This window comes from Temnothorax curvispinosus, unplaced genomic scaffold (genome assembly GCF_003070985.1).
Source record: "Temnothorax curvispinosus isolate PA1 unplaced genomic scaffold, ASM307098v1 QBEX01018237.1, whole genome shotgun sequence".
In the NCBI taxonomy this organism is placed as follows: Eukaryota; Metazoa; Arthropoda; class Insecta; order Hymenoptera; family Formicidae; genus Temnothorax; species Temnothorax curvispinosus.
The window spans coordinates 160,909-181,313 of record NW_020228017.1 but is presented as its reverse complement, the minus strand read 5'-3'; the positions used below and the strand labels follow the sequence as shown (position 1 = coordinate 181,313).

At 30.4% G+C, this 20,405-nt stretch overlaps 3 protein-coding genes across 3 annotated transcripts; 2 read left to right on the top strand and 1 right to left on the bottom strand.

The window, feature by feature from the left end:
- Positions 1-203: 203 nt before the first annotated feature.
- Positions 204-2,771, top strand: LOC112468252 (short-chain dehydrogenase/reductase family 16C member 6-like). The gene is made up of 7 exons (XM_025037370.1): positions 204-362; positions 468-605; positions 758-952; positions 1,222-1,351; positions 1,422-1,539; positions 2,333-2,458; positions 2,632-2,771. Exons 1-7 carry the CDS (start codon positions 204-206, stop codon positions 2,741-2,743), a joined length of 978 nt encoding a protein of 325 aa, XP_024893138.1. The 3' UTR covers positions 2,744-2,771.
- A 2,710-nt stretch (positions 2,772-5,481) lies between these two features.
- Positions 5,482-16,544, top strand: LOC112468251 (estradiol 17-beta-dehydrogenase 11-like). Its single transcript, XM_025037369.1, has 7 exons — positions 5,482-5,728; positions 11,911-12,102; positions 13,788-14,147; positions 15,250-15,364; positions 15,467-15,551; positions 15,641-15,751; positions 16,165-16,544. The coding sequence occupies exons 2-7, from the start codon at positions 11,914-11,916 to the stop codon at positions 16,235-16,237; spliced, it is 933 nt and encodes a 310-aa protein (XP_024893137.1). The 5' UTR covers positions 5,482-5,728; positions 11,911-11,913; the 3' UTR covers positions 16,238-16,544.
- Positions 16,545-17,153: 609 nt separating this feature from the next.
- On the bottom strand, positions 17,154-18,673 carry LOC112468246. Its single transcript, XM_025037364.1, has 3 exons — positions 18,421-18,673; positions 17,818-17,951; positions 17,154-17,534 (listed from the first exon to the last, which is right to left on the bottom strand). The coding sequence occupies exons 1-3, from the start codon at positions 18,671-18,673 to the stop codon at positions 17,202-17,204; spliced, it is 720 nt and encodes a 239-aa protein (XP_024893132.1). The 3' UTR covers positions 17,154-17,201.
- Between the last annotated feature and the right edge of the window lie 1,732 nt (positions 18,674-20,405).

Here is a 20,405-nt window from a genome sequence, read left to right as displayed (position 1 = left end):
CCAAGGAATAGTAATTATTGTGACTAATTGTACTGCCTTGAAGAAGTTCCTTTCTTTCTTTCATCGCACAATTAAATGTGAAATTTTAGATTAACGAGATGAACGTTGGTAATAATGAATAATAAATTTTTTATTTCTTCTGATTTATTGTCAAGTTTATACGTTTGATTATATTTAGGTATATTTTTATCGACTGTTCCAAGATGAAGATTATCCAACGTATTTTCAAAGATATCCAATTACACCGACTACTTCTGGATCTGTCTCTTTTGTCGGCGAAGATAAGTCTGGCGATGATAATTGCAACTTTCAGAATGATTGTACCGTGTTCCATGAAACGTTTATTAGGAGAAACCGTTCTCGTAAGTTCTGCTTTTCATTAAATTGGCCAGAATATGTTGTAATGACTTTAAATCCTTAAAATCTACTATATTCTTTCGTAAATATTTTATTAACGTCGAAATTAGATCACTGGTGCTGGTCATGGAATCGGCCGCGAATTAGCCATCCAATTGTCCTCGATGGGTTGTATAGTTGTATGTTGGGATAACGATATTGATAGCAATCGATCGACAATGAAAGAAGTGTCGAAAAATGGCGGAGAGGTAAGTATACATATATATATAATATATATATTTCATCTTCCGTTGAATTTTATTTTGTTTTCAATTTTCTAATTTTTTTTTTTTTTGCGGAAGAGACGACAATGACAGGCGTTATCAGAAAAGCCATGAGTATAGCTATAGAAATTTTTTAGGTTTACGGTTTTGTAGTCGACGTCTCAAAGAGATTGGAAGTGCGCGAGACGGTGAGATTGATGAGAAAAGTCGGCGTGCCGGATGTGACGGTACTCATTAACAATGCGGCTGTGTTATATCATAAGCCATATCTGAGTCTCGATCCGGACGACGTGGAGAGGACATTTGACGTTAATGTACTTTCGAACTTTTGGGTATGCATTTATAAACTAAATTATACTCATTTAATATTTATTAAATAATTTTAAACGCATTTTAAATACATGGTTTTAAGATAATCCTACATGAATGATATTTAACAATAATAACGCATTTCTTTACATTCCTCAAGTTTAATTAGATTAAATAATATTCTTATAAGTATTTTTAAGTTAGGAATTTATTATTAGGTATAGCTTTTTTCTAAACTAATTAAATAGCAATTTTACTGAGATGGTTAATTTATAATTTTTATTTTAAATAGACGATAGAAGCGTTTCTACCCATGATGTTGATGAAAGGGAGCGGTCACATAGTAGCGATAAGTAGCATGTGCGGTATTTACGGGGTGTCGCAAAAGGTGGCGTACTGCTCATCGAAATTCGCTGTGAGAGGTATTTTATCAGTATCTCATCGATTTCTCTTTGTAATGGATTTTAATATGTAATTAATTTCAATTTGCAGGTCTTATGGAGGCCCTTCGCGAGGAAGTGCGATTGGATGAGAGGAAACCTAATATCCATTTCACGACGATATATCCGTTCTACGTCGACACAGGATTAGCGAGGGATCCTAAATACAGGTAAAAACCTATACTTACAATTAGATTTGGCTAATAATAAGCACTATGTTTTGCAAGAACATAGCAAAAAAAAAAACCGTACGAATTTAATGTACATTTAATGTAATTATATATCTTACTCACCGTGCGCATCGCATACGATTGCACTCATCGTGTTATTAATTAAACGAGTATTTTTTTAACGAGTATACATCGACGAGTATCCATGACGAAACACAGCGTTTCCGCGCAGACATCTTCCGGCCTGTAGTCGCGATAATTTGCACGCGAGCATTGTAATTACGAAACGGGTCGTCTTTATTCACCGCAACGTAGCGTAATTACATGGAATGTAATTAGCACGCAGTAAGTGGAACGGTCTGATCCGTGAAGTAATAATGAGATTATAGAAGAAAATTGTTGTGTCTATGATTCACTATCTTCGACAAATTTCAATTTTTGTACAATTTAAGATTATGATAAACGTATAATAATTAATGAGGGGAAATGCTTAAGGTCACGTGGAATCAAAAAAGAATCTTAGTGCGTTACACTCAGAATGGAACTTTATTACATCTTTCTTTTCTCGTAGTAGAAAAAAAATATTACACAGACTACATCTTTGACGTAAAATATAATTTGATTACTTCAAGTGTAATGTTGACAAGAAAGTTATTATAAGATGATAAGTTTTTTTCTTGTTATATGATACACTTTTTTTTTTACAACATATAGCGATTGCTCTATAATTTATCTGTTTTACTCGTGGTAATAATCGGTTAGGAGTGGACTATTAATTCAAAATTAATTGCAGATTTCCTTATATCTTTGGGGTCGTGACACCGGAATACGCCGCTCGGGAGATAATTAGAGCAATTCGAAAAAACTATACGGAATATTCAATACCGCGATGCCTCTTTTCTCTGAATGCAATCAACAGGTACATACCGGAAGTGTTAAAAGCCGCGCGGTTTATCATCTGTTTTGATCGCATCTGTTTAACGATCAAATTTGTATCGCTAATCTAATCGCTTTATCTACCAATGCATAAACGTTTACTTTTGATGATTTACAACGCGATAACACACGTTTATCATATTTCTTCTTCTTCAGGATTGTTCCTGAGAACGTGATGCGTTTGATATTAGACTTTTTAGCGGATGTTAATCGAAAGCAGAAAGAAAGAGACGCAATGAATTTGAAACTGGATTTGATAAAAGCTTAGAGACTGTACGCAGTGAAGGGGTACTTATATTTTTTTTATTAGGTATGAATTTTACGTAATAGATAAAACGAGGAAATTTGTATACTTAGTATGTAGTATATTTATTATTAAATTAATAAACATTTTTTATATTTTATTTGCATTTCTTATTAATTATTAATTAACAAGTTTAACGTTAGGTACGGAATTTATAAAGATCTTTAAAAAAGTCTTGAGATTGTTGAAAAATTTGCAACTCTTGACGCATCGTCATCTCTTTAAAATCTTACTTTTAATACGTATGTGATCAGTACTGGTTTTTTTCTCACTTTGCTAAAGAAATTAATGTTAATAAGAAAATTTTTGGAATATTGCAAAACTTTCTTAGAAATCTGTACGTAATTTACATACAATACACATATAATTTCAATTGTGTGAAATATTATGGAAGATATATGTGTAATATTTATTGGGAAAAACGAAAAGTACAGTATATTATACCTATACTTTTCTCTGACATTTGTTTCTGTAAACATATTGCTATAAGAAGAGGTTTAATGATCGTCTTGGAATATATCTAATGGAAAATTACAGTGTTCTTTTAGAAAGTAAACTCTATAGAAATATCAAGTGTACAGTCACAATTACGCTATTATTGTCGGCTCACTACATTACGTAATTAAGCGTGTTTCGGTCAGTACACGAATTGCCACATCTCTATCGATTTACAACACGGGTTGCGCCGATCTTATAAAAATCTTTGCTTATAAAAATTACATCGCCCGAGCGCACCTTCGTTACTTCCGCGTCATTACGCCTAATGGCAAGCCCTCTCGCGGCATAATTTCACTGCTCGATATGAACACGCGCCATTTAACTTGCACTCGAATGCCCGTACATGCAGAGTTCTTATTCATTTGTAAATTGATGATTAAATTCTTAGATCAAGATTAATATTATTATCTGTGTTTATGCGCTTTTAGATTTGAATATGTGATCTCAAGTATACGACAATATGCATAAGTGGAAGCTAATACCTAACTGTATTACATTTCTTACGAATACATTATAGAGATAATATTTCTTGGAATGACTCATAATTAAATGAGGCCAGAGATAATAAGTGCAAGAAGAATAGTAAACAAGAGCGTTAAAAGCATTATTCGTCGAATACAATAGCTTTTTATATAAAATGATATTATAGGGGAAAAAATCAGTCAATTGATGCATTATATATAAGAATATAATGTAATATATACACTCTCTTTAAAATAAGAAAGAAAATATAAGTACTCTAACAAAAGAAAAATATTAATGCAATTTTAGAAATATACAATGTTGAATTTCTTTTTAAATTTTGTAGAAAATACAAAGCATAAAAGCTATTTTACCTTAGAATGCGTAACTCAAGAAATGGCCTTGACTTTGCATAGCGGACGAAACTGGCACAACTGTAAAACCAAATAAAAAGATATGCCTTTGTTATTTTCCTATTACACTGCAAGCAACGAGTAGATATTTCGACGTCGTTTTTTCAAAATATTTCATTGACAACAGAGTTCTTATACAATATACAATTTTACATAACATATAATATTGTTTTATTGATTATAAATATTAGAAAACATTAATGCTACAATCAATTACGTAAAAACAGTATTGCATAGATTTATCTTATTTTTCTTTATGTTCCTATATATGTATAATCGACAACGTGAATTGTGTAATTTCTTATAGAGATCTTTGCACAATCAAATAAACCGTATCTAAATGGAAGCACGCTGGTAATTATGTATGAATTTACATTACAATATAAGAGGTAATAAAAAAATAGTATTACGATTGTGAAAAAACTTTCAATCTATTAAAAAAAAGGAGGTCGATATAATTGCTAAGTATACATATAATGCTCTATAGAAATCTCTTCTACATGCATTTACATACTATGTAGTCGCGTAGTGATCATAAAATGCAATTTTTATAAGCAAAGAAGACAAAAGAGGCTAACAATTAAACCAAACAAGAGTTGTACGTGTTAAGAATGTGTTACAAATTGAAATAAATAATGTGACAAGCAATTTTTATGATTTTTTTTTACGTAAATATTTATGTAAATTGAAACATTCAGGAAATTTTAAATGTATAAAATGCGTGATCAGAATGAACAGTGTTACTTCAGAAAACGTGATGTTAAATAGATGTTCTCCGAACTCATTCAAATCTTTCTCATATGTATTTATGCGCTCGCAATTTCTACGTAAATAGTTCTCTTAGAAACTTTTTATCATTTAAAAATTAAACTTTATACATAACAAAAACAAAAACTTTATAATGTTTCATTGTTAAACGAGTAGTGAAATATTATAAAATCTAAAAATTTATATTGTAAGTGCGTTTATAGAATAATGTACACAAAATTTTATCATTACCATTTATCTGAGAATAATTGTAAAATAGAAATTTATTTAAATATGAATAATAGAACTTTTTCTATTAAACCAAAAATGTTTTAATTAAGAAAATCTAGATGCATTATTAATATTGAAATCGAATGGGGACAATCGTGTTACACATGCATGGCCGATTGATAATGCATCGCCACAGACACCATTCACCATTCACACGAAGAAGATGACGCACTCGAGCGAAGAAGAAAATGAATAAGTAAATGACGATGGCGAAGGAGACGACGACCTTGGTTGGGTCTTATACCTCGACTATTCTCGATACGTTTTATATCGTTGCGGTGTTCAGTCAAGTTCAAGCGATTCTAGCGTTCTGACGTCGTTTCATATCCGCGGAACTGTTGCTCCTTCACGTTCCCCACTACTCACCAAACTGCCGAGTGACTTTGAGATCCCGCGTGATCCAGTGATCTGCGCGTTCCGCGCGGTAACGCTTCTCATTTTAAGCGTATTTCTTCCGTGTGATCGCAAGACCGCTCCGTCGTGCTACATGCGGGCTTATATTGTGTATAGTGCAAATTTGGATAATCTGCTAAAATAGGTATGTAACAAGAGACAATTTGTATCTGTATATTTCAATAAAATCTTCTGTGTTTTAAAATTTAATTTATGTGCGGACAAAAGTAGGAAATTTGAGGTGCCTTGCATTTTATTTTTACACACACGAGAAAAAGATCTTGTATTAACCGCAGTTTAATTGAAAATAATCTTATTAATTTAATAAAACAAATACGCCATGCTTTTGTGTTTTAATAAAATATTATTTATTTTTATTAATACTATGACTGAATAAGATTATTTTTAGTTAGATTGGTGCTGTTATGCATCTTGTTTTTCCGTATATAAATCTTTGATAAATTCTTTTTGATAAATTATTTGATTTTTATTAGATAGTAGATATTTTGCTTTAAATAGTCTGTCTTGAGAATAACATGTTACAAGATAATAAAATTAGTAAAAAAACCGCGTTTAAAGTAAGAAAAAACATGTTAACGGATTATCTGATTTTCATTGAACGGTAGATATTCGAATAGTTTTCAAATAATGAAAAATATGTATGTAATGAATGTCCTATGTAATTTTATAAAATTAATTAATAATATTAATAATATGAGAATTATACGACCGTCATAGTATACAATCAAATAAATCAAATTAAATGCGCCATTTGCGGTCGGAGATGGATCTTGGTAGCTCAATTATTATATATTTTTTTGTGTATGTTTGGAAAAGATATGTGTAATACACAAAAAATATATAATAATTGGGCTACCAAGACCCAGTAAATGGCAAATTAGTTTAATCTATAATAATATTAATTTTTATATCGTAAATGTACAAACAGCTGTGGCAAACTTGCAGAAATGACTAATTACCTAATTGCTTGCTTTTCAATTTGTATATCTATGTGTACTTCAAACGAACGGCAGCAAAACTTTACTTTGTTTTTTGCAAATAAAGTGGTTTCTGTGTAATATGTCAGGAACGTGATGACGTCGTGGTAGACAAAGTGGTTTTAAAAAATATGCGTTATTATTTGGAATGTATATCTCTATATACCATTAATCTTTTACTTCAATCGATTTGCCGTAGAAGTATTCTAATTATACAGAACAGTATTGAACATAAAAATATACCTACGAATCATGACTCGAGAGTACCTAATGCATGTGACGTAAGATGTCGATTCTAAAGCGTTACATGCAATCGATCGATTAAGTATTTATTAGTTATCACTATGTTTCTTTGTTATTGACAGAGATTTATGACTGCCCTTACTATCAGCTTTGTTCTGGGTTTCTTTCAAGCATGAAGCAATATTTAGCAATATAATTAACATTTGATAATATAACTAGTTAAATTTAATATTTAATAAGACAATATTAATTTAATTTAATAATATAATTAATTATAATTAAATTTTAATAATATAATTATTAAATTTTAATTATAACTAATTTTTAATATAATTTTTAATATAATTAATATTATTTATCAAGGATACAATTGAAAAAATAAATACAAAGAGAGTTATATAGATAATCAGTTTTCATCTCTTGAGCCATTGTCTTAAGGGTACAAGGAAATCTTTCGTGAGATTCGTCTGCTTTGTGAGATATGTTACGTAAGAAAATGTAGAAGTTCGTTTTGAAAATTTGACGTCTTAAAATTTGAAACTTGAAAAAGTTAATAACTAATATTTGTTGGAAACTGCAGGGACCGCCGATTAACGGTCAGTATAAAGTTTTTCTATTTTTCTGTACTTTAGGCACCTTATTGAAAATGTAAATTAGATTGTACATCGAGTTTATATGCATACATTATAGAAGATGAAGATGTAACTTAATTAATGCGGCCCTGAACTGCATAATTACTTGCATTATGAGTTATAATCGCCTGTCAATCTCTATGCAGAACGCAAAAAAATTCAAGTTTCCTCTGACTAATTGTCAGCCTCAATCAGTAAAACGATAATATCGTAATTAATGCCTTTAAGGCAAATTAAGTTCCATCGACTAAATTTACTTCCATATACATTTATACATTTAGATTTTTGTCAGCATTTTGCAGCAACAAAAAAATTGTTATTATTGCTACTGATAATACAATGTTAATTACGATAAGGAAACTAATAATAAAAAAAATGATTATTTAATTTATTCTTCGTGCATTACATCAATATTTATTATTTTGCCCACAGAATATAATTTCAGATTTTTCCGAACGGTATAGCTATAGTTTTTCATTTTTCTTGTATATAGCAAGATTATTATATAACAGGTAATAGATATCTGATTGCGGCAAGTGTGAGTTGGATAGGCGAAGCCGATTTTGCTTACTCTTACTTGGTAGAAAGTGGTGCGCCCAAAGATAATATAAGTTATATGTCGTTATATAATAGGAAAGATAGCGTCCGCTTTATAAACACACCGCCAGATTTATGGCGCTGCATTTATGACTGGTGTTGCGTTTACGTGCACAATTATTGTGTCCTGCAAACGTTTCCTTACTTTTCGCGTTATTTACAATGAGTCATTCACATTTTTCTTTACTCGCGGATAGACAAGCGAAACGGCGTAAGAGCGTGAAAACGGATGCTTTAGCAGAATGTAAATTGACAAGCTGACATTTATGGACGTTAAACCTCAATTCGATTACCGCTTTATATCCTTATGACTTCCGTCGTACCGATTGTTTCATCAAAGTTCCTAGCGTGCTGCAAATTGGTCTTTAATTGCGCGACGGTGCACTTTTAATATCGAAATTACATTGCATTGAGCTACGTGTTCTTTTACACGACCATACGACTTTCTCAACTGTATTACAAAATTATTACATGAATTATTTATACCAACAGTTATATGTATAAGAGTATGATTAATATTAATACAGAAAAACGGTTTTACGAAATTTTTTAGACCAAACACTAAATTTCTATGTAATTTATTATAAATTATTGTGATTTTAGGCTAAACATAAAGCTAAAAGTTTCGAAAGAAAATATTATATATGTTTTCCTGATGTCAAGATTACGCCGAAGTACGGCGCAACCAAAGTTTTATGTTATTCAAACAGAAAAAGAACGAAATGGCAACTTTACGGTTTGTTAAACCGCACCACTATGAATCTTCTTGAATTTAGTACACATCCAGTATTACAAGCATTCATATAGAACGGTTAATTTATCGAGTCAAAAAGTTTCATATACTTTCTAATAAAAAGAATTTTTCTTTCTTCATAATTTTTCGCAACTTCTATATAAATTTGATAACTTTTTAGAAAATTTTTCAGATTTTTTTGTACAAATTGGGACACTTCGGAAGTGTTGAGAAAATCTACGTCATCTTTTCTACAATCTTTTATGTAAATTCCAAAATATTCTAAGATTTCTTATTTTTAATTTCCAAAGGAAATTTATATAATCTAAAGAAGTTCAAAGTATTTTTCTAAAAATTTTTATAAATTTAAAATATTTAAGAATTCTTAAACATATTATGAGATATTATGAGAATTTTTTTACTAGAAATTTATTGATTATAGTTTTCCTGTTTATCTTGTAGCTATAGTTACAAAATATAATAATATTATCCCAATAGGTAAGCAAGAAACATCAAGAAACGTTTCAACTATGTTGCATTAAAGTTACAATATTGCTGCAATGTGCTTGAAATGTTTTTTGATCTTTCTTGCTTATTGGGATGTAATTATGACATAATTGAATTACGTATACAGTTACCTACATTTTAAACTATTATTTTATTTCTTTAGAATAATAGTAAAGTTACTTATAAATAATTACATAAAAATCTATTTTATTTATATAATTTATATAATTAAAATTATAACATGTAGGAAGAAAAACAATGAATATTTTTTTTAAATTAATGTTTTAATTATGATTAAAGTAGCAGAGTGCAATAAATTCTAAGTACTTATAATACAGGCTTAATATTTCTGAAATAGGGAGATTGTGCTCTATTTGACATGTGCACTTGTAACTTTATTTTCCTTCTTGTGCAGCAAAAACGTTAATATGCTACGTCAATCTGTTATATAACATCTAACCGACTTTTTTTTTAATGGTTTTGTTGCATTTTGCAACTGATTCTGGAGTGTTTTCATCATACTGGCCTAATTTAAGATAGAAATGAAAGCAAACACGTTTATTACACAGCCACGTTGAGAAATGCAAATTAATTTTCGAGTCTGCTCGATTAGTTTAATCATATACTTTCCTCAATGAAATGCGACGATTACAGATTAAATCATAGAGTAGCAAAACTTTATTATTATATAACAGTAAGTTTCAAGTTTTACTAAAATATATAAATTTAAATTTATCATAAAAATTGTGTATTGCAAAAAATATCGTATTTTAATATAAAACGTTATACTTATAAAGTATATTTCGCGTTTTGGTACGTTAAAAATTATATATGCAATTGACACCTTCCAATTATACAATACATCAAACTGTGTGGTGTAGTAATAATATAATATAATCTAATCAATAATATAATGTAATCAACAATATAAACAATTTAGAACATATTTCGTAGAGAATTTCTGCAACTATCTCTGACATGACTTATTTGTTTAGACTTTATTTCATATTTAATTAGTTTGCTTTCACGCCTCAATGCGATGATCGTAAATCTTTTAGGGTGCTTGCTTATCTACAAAGTGCTACATTCATCATTACACGTCTTGTGGTAGGCACACAGAAATTTACACGTTACATAATCACTTGCTCACAACCGCATTGATTAGGTACTTTCTCGTGTAAAAAGGCATTAATTTCGACAGAGTGCAAGTATAATTTGTCATGCCTCTCTAGTACCTAACGAGAAGGAGTTCAATTTGTTTATGAAAAAAACTTTTATGGATATTTGTAAGTGCGGTAAAGAACGAGAATTAAGAAATGTATTAATTGAGATAACTCCAGTGATTATCTTGAAACAATATCATTATAATAAAAATTGTATTATTATTGTTATAGTATTTTAACGAATTAGAATTACATTATTTATTGAAACAAATAATAATAATTATATATAGGGGAGACCGGGGCTAAGCCGACAGCGGGGCGAACTTGACACTAGGCTTTTTGCCAATTTAAATCTATCGTAGAAACTTGCCTTTGCTACTGTAAATGCGTCTTTATGTGCCAGTATTATCAACGGAATTTGGTAACATTCTGAGTTATAGTGTAATTTTTAACGCGACATAAGTGTTTTTGATAGTGAAAAGTAATTTTTCTGATCTCTCGAAAATGTCTACTCTTTCATCGAGCTTTACTCTTGCGAATCTACCGCTAAGTGATTTTGATGGGAAATTCGATGCTTTATACAAATCCGATAATAATTTTTGCATATTTTTAAAATTTATATATTTTTGGAGTAACAAAAGTAAAAAACGACGTTCGGGGCTAAGTCGACACGACGCCACCGGGGCAAAGACGACACTAACCTAAAGTGACATTATCGCAAAAAAGGTCACTGTTTCGTCCGATTCCGATGACGATTTAAGGAACATCTGTTGCGTGTGTTCGGAAAACATTTCATTAGCTTCTAATAACAAACAATGCATCTTATGCAACCGTATGGCTCATGACAAATGTGTGCGCACATCTGATCGCGAGTTTACGTGTATAAATTGTTTTTCAGACAGTTCATAAAAAGATAATTAAAAGTTTAATCTTTTTTTTTTCTCATTATTTTAAATAATTGTTTACTTTATTCTGACTTTTTGTTTCTAATACACAATGTCTTTTTATTTGATAAACAATGTATTTTTATTTTTAAACAATAAAAAAATAAGTCCTAGATCAAATTGTGTCGATCAAACAAAGTGTTGAGTTTGCCCCGGCGGGGTGTCGAGTTCGCCCCGTCATTTTTCAATTCGAAAATTTGTCTTCGCGTCACTTTTCCTTTCCTGGCGGCAAAACAAAGCAACGTACAGCAAAACTTCCTGAATCAATTTTGTACCTGAAGAAACACTCTTTAAATATACATCATTGAATTTGCCTAAAAATTTTAATTAAATATTAAAAATTGTCTTTGAAAAAATAGTGTCGGCTTAGCCCCGGTCTCCCCTATAGTTTTTAAAAGTTAATAAATAACCAAACAAATAAATTAATTAGTCAATTTATAGTTTACATTTTAGACAAGACTTTTGAATTGGAACATCACGATAAAATAATTAATTTGTATTATTTTGCAGTGGATGATGCTACGAGTTACCGACGAATCAGTGATTACAAATTCAAGAGGAGGCTTCTCGATTAACTTTTTGTTTTATCTCAGTATCGAATTTGTAATTGGCGCTGTCATCTCTAGTATCTTAGCCATTCTCGATGTCATAAAGTCTCTTTTGCCAAAGCCACCAAGGGATTTGAGCGGCGATGTAGTTTTAGTATGTACATATTCTATTCATATACTTTAAATTGTACAATTATTACACTTTTATAATTAATGTTAACAATTTAAATAAATTTAATTAGGTAATTAAAAAAATATAATTTATACGAAAAGTGCGATAAATATTATTTGAATTAGGATTAAAAGAACTGGAAGGAATTAATTCTGCATGTACAATTAAATGTAACAAATAGTTATCTTATTAAGATTTTGCATTTTCTTTCTATCGCGAATTAATTACATTATCGACAAAAGATGCACAAGAATAAAGGTAATCGTTAATTATATATTGTTAAGGTATTCCTTTCACGGAGGAGCATATTTTGTATAGGCGCTTAAGCAGGGCCTCAGCAAACTCTTGTATATTGCATTAAACTTATATAAAATCAAGTTATATTTGATTATTATGTTTAATTATAAGAAAAAAGTGAAAATATGATGTGTATTGAGAAATTTTTCATTTTTTGGTAAATTTTACTGTCAGAACAATATAGCAACGCTGCGCTTTTCAGGGCGCCGATTGTAAAATGTGAAGTTGATAATAAAAGTGTCAATGTAAGTGTCAATTTCATTAATCAAAGAATATTGTGACATTTATATGCTTTTATATGCTTTTATTTATATTTTTGTTTATTTTTATATATTTTATTTATATTTTTTATGCGATATATATTTTTGGATAATTTTACTTTTTTAAAACATAATAGGGGTATTTAAATAAGTTAAAGTTTAACGATTTGACAGGTTATATCGGGTTAAAGTCGAGTAAAAAGTTAATTAATTAACTTTGGGCGCGCTACTCTTTAAGGTTATGCAAAATACATAAGTGACTCATTAACCTATTACATTAACCTTTGGGTTAAAAGTTTAAAAATTAACTTTTTACTCGACTTTAACCCGACATAACCTGTCAAACCGTTAAACTCTAACTTATTTAAATACCCATAATAAGTAAATAGTTGATAATAAACCGTATGTGATGAACTGAAGTGTGACATGAGCGCGTGACAGCTTGCAGCGTTGCCAAATAATTCCTTGAAAGTCGTCATTAAAAATATTCATCTATAAACCACATTTCAAGTCAACTTTTAACATAAATATTTTGTTTAAATATTTAGTAATTCTGTATTTTTATCGGCACTATCGAAAGTATAGACTTTAGCGAATATGTAGCGCAGTTAATATTTAATATCTTAAGATATTTGATAAACAAATTATTACATTGAAATGTGGAAAATAGACTTTTTCGATAACGTCACATATAAATATCGAATTTTCAAAGTCATAATTCTTCTTTATATGTTCGGTAATGTGGTTTAATTTTTTTCTGGCGTAAAGATATGCATTTTAACTTTCTCGTACCAAAAAATTAGTTAATTCTTAAGACTTTGGTGTCATGAAAGGAATGCCTTAAAAAGATATTTATGATTAATATATGACTTATGTTAAAAAAATACATTAAAATCCCTTTTTTACAACTTTAATAGCAAATTTCTCCAAATTGTGATGATAGAGCAATTTGATAAGCGGGGTTGTATTTATTAATATCTTCATTCTTGTGCTTTAGAAAAATCAGTATTTTTTGTTAAGCAGTGTTATTATTAAATTCGAATTATAGAATTCAACAGTCTTGAAAATGCAAAGTATTTTTTTTTAGTAGACAAATATTTTCTGTAACAGATTGCCGGCGTCTCGTCGACCCTCGGCGAGTCTCTCGCCGAGGAATTCGCGAGGGGTGGATGCTCCGTGATTTGCGTGGATAACGACTTTAGATCTGCGGAGGAGATAACTGCCAGGTTAAAATCGCGGTGTAATAGAGTGAAGGAAATCGGGCCTGACCATAGGGAACACGAGCGGGAGTATGTAGGGCCGACAATGACAGCGTACGAATGTAACCTGCTGGACCGTAATGCCATACGCGAAATCGCCAAGAAGGTCGAGGATGAGGTCGGTGGCGTCGACGTCCTAGTGACCTGCGCCGGACAACCTTATCAAGATATTTTTGATACGGTCAACACGACTCTTATGAGCCATTATTGGGTGAGCGTCGGCCAGCAGTTGTGTCCTTGAAGCCAATCATATCATATGTAACGTTAAATCGCGACTGGTTGTTAACGGCCGGTTTTAACATTGTGAAAGTTGAAGAAAATTTGTTTGAAATATTAATTACATATTAGAAGTGTATGATTTTAACGATTCAATAACGAACTCAAATCTCTTGGAATAAAATGCAACGACAACTTATGGTGTTAGAAATGTAGGTTGCAGATCTATTTTCAACATTATAATGATTTTTTAAAGATATTCGAGGCCGCAACATTTTTGATAAAAAAATATTTATTTAAAAAATTTAAAACAAACAAAACAAAAATGTATATAATTAAATATGTAATTACATTCGGTTTTCAAGTATCTTGATTTTATAATTATATACATATAAAATTTAAATATATCAATAAAGAACCCGCCACGTGCGATTTTTATGAAAATGTTTTCGGTTAATTTTCTTGAATTTGTGATATGTTGCATAGTTTTCCTCCGCTAATTCAGCAGAGTCGACAGAGGAGAACTACAACATATTACAATTTCAAAGAAATTGACAAAAAATGTTTTTCTCATAAGAATAATGCGAAATTCTTTATTATACAATTAATTATATTCATGCAAATTGAAATAAAAATTACAAATTAAAATTATATTAGATAAAAAATTCAGTAATTAATCCTCGTAGGCCGCACTGGGATCTGAAGGACCTCAGCCACTTTTTGCTCATAAGTTTCTAAAGAATTCATGTATTTTAATGTTTTTTTTTCAATTAATCGTAAATTTTCTGATAATTATGATGGAAATCTCAGAATTTGCAAAAAAAAATTATTACCAAAAAATACGCATCAAGAAATATAAATAATAGTTTTAAATGTAGTTTCAAAATTTCGTCCCTGAGACCCCAGTGTGGCTTTTGAAAGTTAATAATATTAATTAATAAAACAATATAGAACTTTGTAATGACAATTTTGATAAATTCCCACATAGCACGTAATATTTCTGTAATATTACGTGCTATGTGGGTTATGTACGGCACATAATAATTAATGCATTTATTACAATCTGTCCAGTTTTTCTTTCTTTTTTTTAATTGCAGATGGTTCTGGCATTTTTGCCATTCATGCTACAACGCGACAGAGCGCACATTGTCGGAATTACGCCGATTACATCGACCCAGGATGTATACTTGAGTTCGAGGGCGGCGATCGCCGGTGCGTATGTATTGTTGATCATAAAAGCCAGTCGTCAAATCGCGCGCAGTAAACAATAAACGTCATGTGTCGGTTAATAGCGCGTGATTTATTTACATGTAGGTCTGATGGAAAGTTTGGGTGAGGAATTGAGCAATCGTAATAGTCATCTCACCTTCCTTGCGATTTCACCGACGGTAGCACGCGGGTGAGCCCCCTTATAAAAAAAAAGAACAAAGAATATTCGTCCATTGTTCCCCCGAGACGCAAACTTTGTATCATTAACTTATATTGCAGTTCGACGAGACAGGAGGAACAACAAATGGCCAAGGAAGTTGTACAGGCAGTCAGAAGGGGCCAGTGTAGCATCAGCATTAATTGGTGCTCGAAGATGATGTATCAAATAAGGTAAAGAGGTCTAATTGATAATTATTGCCGAGATTTATATTAAACATTTATATTAAACACGAGATATTATATTAAACGAGCTATTGTATAGATTTATATTAAATACGAGATATTATATTAAACATTATAAAGATTAAATATTTTAAGTCAAAATTAAACTTGAAAAAATTAACAATAAATTTTCAAAAAATATTATTTTATATAATTATTAAAACTGTTATCGTATATTCTTTTATATAATTTTTGATTTTATTTACATATATGTTTATTCTTTTGCTTTGCTAGTGAATATGTCAATTATCTTTGCACTATTGAATCGTATAACAGTAGATTATAATTTTGTGGCAGTTAAGTGTAATTCTTCATATGGTGCGCGTAATTTTTAATTGACTTTATGCGATCTTGTATTTCAGTTGTGCGATTTATAGCGCAATAACGATGGTCTCACAATGGCTTCACATGCAGGGATGCGATTATTCCTTTTAAATCCTGTTCTTGCTCATGAAGCGTGAAACATTCCAGTCGGCCACCGACACGAGTGTGGGAATTCGCGTTTTCTGTCAGCGAATTTCCTCGAGATGGTCAGCAAAAAACCTTTAAAAGTCGAGTAGCATCTTCTCATGAGTTGTGCGAAGAATAATTATCCCAATTAATTATTCATGCTATAGAGTCAAATTAGAATTATAAATCGTTGTATATCATAATGTCATAGTACATTATTATACTGCATAAAGAAGAACTTCGTAGTTTTTAAAAAGATAGATTTTCTGTTAATAAAAATAAAACAAAAATATTTGCCCTTACGTCTTTTATCCTTCTCATCAATCTCATTAAATGTGTTATGCCCGTTTGGCGATTGCGTTCACGTTTGCGTTTACGTTTCTCGACCAATCAAAAAGTAGCTGCTGGCGATTACGATTCGCGATTTCCGTTCTGACTGGTCAAAAGACGTAAATGCAAACGTAAATGCAATCGCCAATCGCTAGTGTGATACGGGCATAAGACATATTACATGAAATATTATATTTGTTTGAACTGTTCTTTCTACACAAATATTGCTAAAAAGAACTTTTAAATTTTAAATATTTTATATAATATTAATCTATAAAAAAAAAAATTTGTATAAATATATATATATACAAATACATAGATTTAAATTATTTATTAAAATCCCATGTACATTGCAAGCGTCAAATTTTGTTTACATAATTAATTTATAAGTTTTAATCATTTTAATATTAATATATATGCTTTTTCTGTACTTCTTCATGTATTTCCCACAAATTATACAATATACTATCTCGTACAAAAATGCAAAATATGTTAAAGTTGTTAAAGAAAATCAATGAAGTAAATTTTTATACATATACTATAATTTTGTCGTTTATTTGGTCTTGTTGAGAATTATTTTAACTATCATTTATCTTTATTAATCGCCATAAAATATAATTTATTCGCCCATAAAAAAGCTCGTCATTGAATCCGGTAACAGGACGTCGTAATGACCATTTTCGGAGCATCCGGTGAACAGGAGCCTCGCGGTTTCGTAGCCAACGTTCACGCGGTTATGGAAGACCAGCTTGAGCTCGTATCTGCCGGGAAGTTCGCGATAGATCGAGAGATTCATGCGATGAAGTTTTGTGGCCACGGTACACTCCAGCTCGCTGGCAAACGTTCCCACTAGGCTCATGTAATCATAGTATTCTTGGCTATCCGAAATGTTCCACTCGGCCATCACGAACGGCTCGTACTCGCGCCAATTGTCTTTAATGTGCTGCACAACCTGCCAAATGATCCATGGCTCTTATACACGACCGTCATATATCAATTACTGCCTGAATTTCTGTTGAGTCGACATGGTAAAAAGTAATACTTAAGAAACAGCGATATATATAGCATTCGATTTAACTAATTAAATTTAATGTCTGCCATCGCGAACGGATTCTATTTTTAACTTCGTTGCAATTGATCTTTGACATTCGTGATATTCGTGCAGCAAATTTTGTGTTTATGATGTTTATATGATATAATTATGATATTCATATTAATTATTATCAGAGACTGACCGTCGTTCGGAGCGACTGGTGCTCTTCCTCGTTTCGCCACAAAATGTAGCTGATCGCTCTAAACGTGCAATTGCCATCTCCGTATATCTTGCGCACGCGAAACGTGCCCTCGTTACACCTTAATAGAGCCGTACCTTTGAGGAATCCAAAATATACATATTATATACTAATTATATAAATTAATGTTAAATGCGCTTGTATGATAACACTGTTCAACAAAAAAAAATGCACAAAAACGAACGTAATCGTTTCTCGTAGTTCTTTGGGCGTTGAAGAACTAAAGTCCTAACACTACTTAATTTTTTTTAAATAAAACTTTTTCAACATTACATATTGTAATTATAATTTATCAAAATACACTAAAATAGCTCTTTTTGCAACTTAAACTGTAAATTTTTTCATATTATGACGTAGAGTAATTTGATAAAGCTTGTATTTAGCACTCGAAAAACAGGGAAATATCTTGCTCTTGTGTTCGAAAAAAGTCATTTTTTGTTAAACGAATTTTAATCGAATTTTCTTCAAATACGAGTATATTATTCTGACAAATTAATCTCAGAATCAAACATTTTTTAAACGCTCATATGGCGTTTGAAAAGTTACCTCTTTTAGATGTTCGAAAATGCTTGTTTCTACGTTTTCTGCAAGTGCACCTTGTAACTCGAGTTGAAATTTGTGCGTTGGATGCCCAACGTATTTGCCATACAGAATTACGTTTATTTGGCTGAGCTTTCGAAAAATTGCCGATGATTTTGGAATCTCCTCGACCGAAAAAATGCTCTTTTTTTTCAAGATTGTGTCCTTTTTCATTCTCGAGTAATGTGCGGTGGTGATCGCAATCTTCTAAAAAAATCATATCCGCTTTATAATTTTTTTTAGTAATTATGAACGAGAGGAGTTTTCTCACCAATTTGGCTAAAATTTTACAATTTTGTGTATTTTGCTGCGTAAAACATGAATCTGTATAAGTTAAAATTGTCGCTCTTAATTAAGAAAAAATTTATTAAGTACTAAAGTTGACAGTTGCGTGGTTAGGATGTCTGTTATTTATTATACTTTGTATCTATAGATCTTTTAATATACTAATTATTTTCTGCTTTAAAAAAGAATAATAAATCTATTTCTATTATCTTTTTTAACCATTTAATTCAATATATTATGGCAATATATGTATATGGCATTATTATTTTCTTTGCAAAATATGCAGTTTTGTTGTTTTAAATATGGTTGGTCCAACTATTGTCTGCTTTAACAAAAAACATCCTAACACCACGCAACTATCAACTTTAGTACTTAATAACTTCTTTCCTTGAGAGCGACAATTTTAACTTATAGATTCATGTTTTATGCACCAAAATACACAAAATTGTGAAGTTTTAGCCAAATCGATGAGAAAGCCCCTCTCCTTCATAATTACCTTTTTTTCGAGAAAGTAAACTTCGCGATATCTTTAATTAAATTTGCACTGATATTGTCAAATCAGAGAGATTTGTATAAAATCAAAATACAAATATCTTTTTTGTAAGAATATGTAAATAAAAATTATCAGAAATATATCTCCTAATGCAGACAATTATATTATTTTTTTATAGCAATGTTTCTAATATCTAATGTTAATCAAATATTAATCTTTTTTAAGCAAATTTCTACCGTCTTTGAAGATACGTGTGCAGAAGTAAAGCCACCACAAGCAAGGAAGACAAAGAGTTTTTAGCAGCTTCGACAGTCTTGACGTTGAAAGCTCAATTTGGCTTCAGAGATCAAGAAGTTTCATAAATAACTATTATCAATTATTCTTGCGTCTATAATTTTTACATTGTGTTACAATAAATAATAATTATATGCAAATACTTTTGGAGTAAATTATAAATTAAGTATGATCTGAATACACATGGTTTGCTATTTGGACATTTTGTAGCTTGAACATAACAAATAGTTATCGATTATCGAATACATCTGTTTGTTTAATTATACATTTCCTTCCACTTTTCGCAATCAAAACGAAATGAGTGTATAAGCAAGTTTTGAAGAGAAAAAAGATGAAGAAAAATAAAGTGCAGAAATATTAAAAACCAACAGATTTTTAATATACTTAAAAATATGTTTAAAAATAAATTTTATAACTAATAATGTTTAAATTTGAGTAAAAATAGTATAATAAATAATATATAGAAAAGTTAATTAAATCAATTATTATTAACCAACAAGCGCTATTTTTTGTTCCTTTTTCCTAAAAAATTGTGTGAATATCTAACTGTAATTAATAAATTTCTATTAATTAAGCAACAATATTTCAGTTAAAAGGCAATCATGAAGCGTAGCTACTTGAATAACTAGATATTTGAATACTTAATTATTAGCGAATGGGTACCAAATTGTATTTGGATATTATTTATTTCCGAGTATTGACTTGAATAAATATCCGAGTACTTGAATATTACTCGCGGTGAGTGCAAGAACATTTCGGTGAGTAGATATTTAGATAAATAGGTTAATTATCCGATTTATCGCTAGTTTTATTTTAAAGGACACGTTCCTTTCTCGACGGCGGGAAAATTGGTATTTATAGCTTGGTAGACCTGATCGCG

Coding starts and splice junctions, on each gene's coding strand:
- LOC112468252 (XM_025037370.1), top strand. CDS start 204: ATGAAGATTATCCAACGTATTTTCAAAGATATCCAATTACACCGACTA. Junction 363..467: donor TATTAGGAGAAACCGTTCTC/GTAAGTTCTGCT, acceptor CGTCGAAATTAG/ATCACTGGTGCTGGTCATGG. Junction 1,352..1,421: donor ATCGAAATTCGCTGTGAGAG/GTATTTTATCAG, acceptor TTCAATTTGCAG/GTCTTATGGAGGCCCTTCGC.
- LOC112468251 (XM_025037369.1), top strand. CDS start 11,914: ATGATGCTACGAGTTACCGACGAATCAGTGATTACAAATTCAAGAGGA. Junction 12,103..13,787: donor TGAGCGGCGATGTAGTTTTA/GTATGTACATAT, acceptor TTTCTGTAACAG/ATTGCCGGCGTCTCGTCGAC. Junction 15,552..15,640: donor TCACCGACGGTAGCACGCGG/GTGAGCCCCCTT, acceptor CTTATATTGCAG/TTCGACGAGACAGGAGGAAC.
- LOC112468246 (XM_025037364.1), bottom strand. CDS start 18,673: ATGATTTTTTTAGAAGATTGCGATCACCACCGCACATTACTCGAGAAT. Junction 17,952..18,420: donor TTTTCGAACATCTAAAAGAG/GTAACTTTTCAA, acceptor GATTCCTCAAAG/GTACGGCTCTATTAAGGTGT. Junction 17,535..17,817: donor ACCAGTCGCTCCGAACGACG/GTCAGTCTCTGA, acceptor ATCATTTGGCAG/GTTGTGCAGCACATTAAAGA.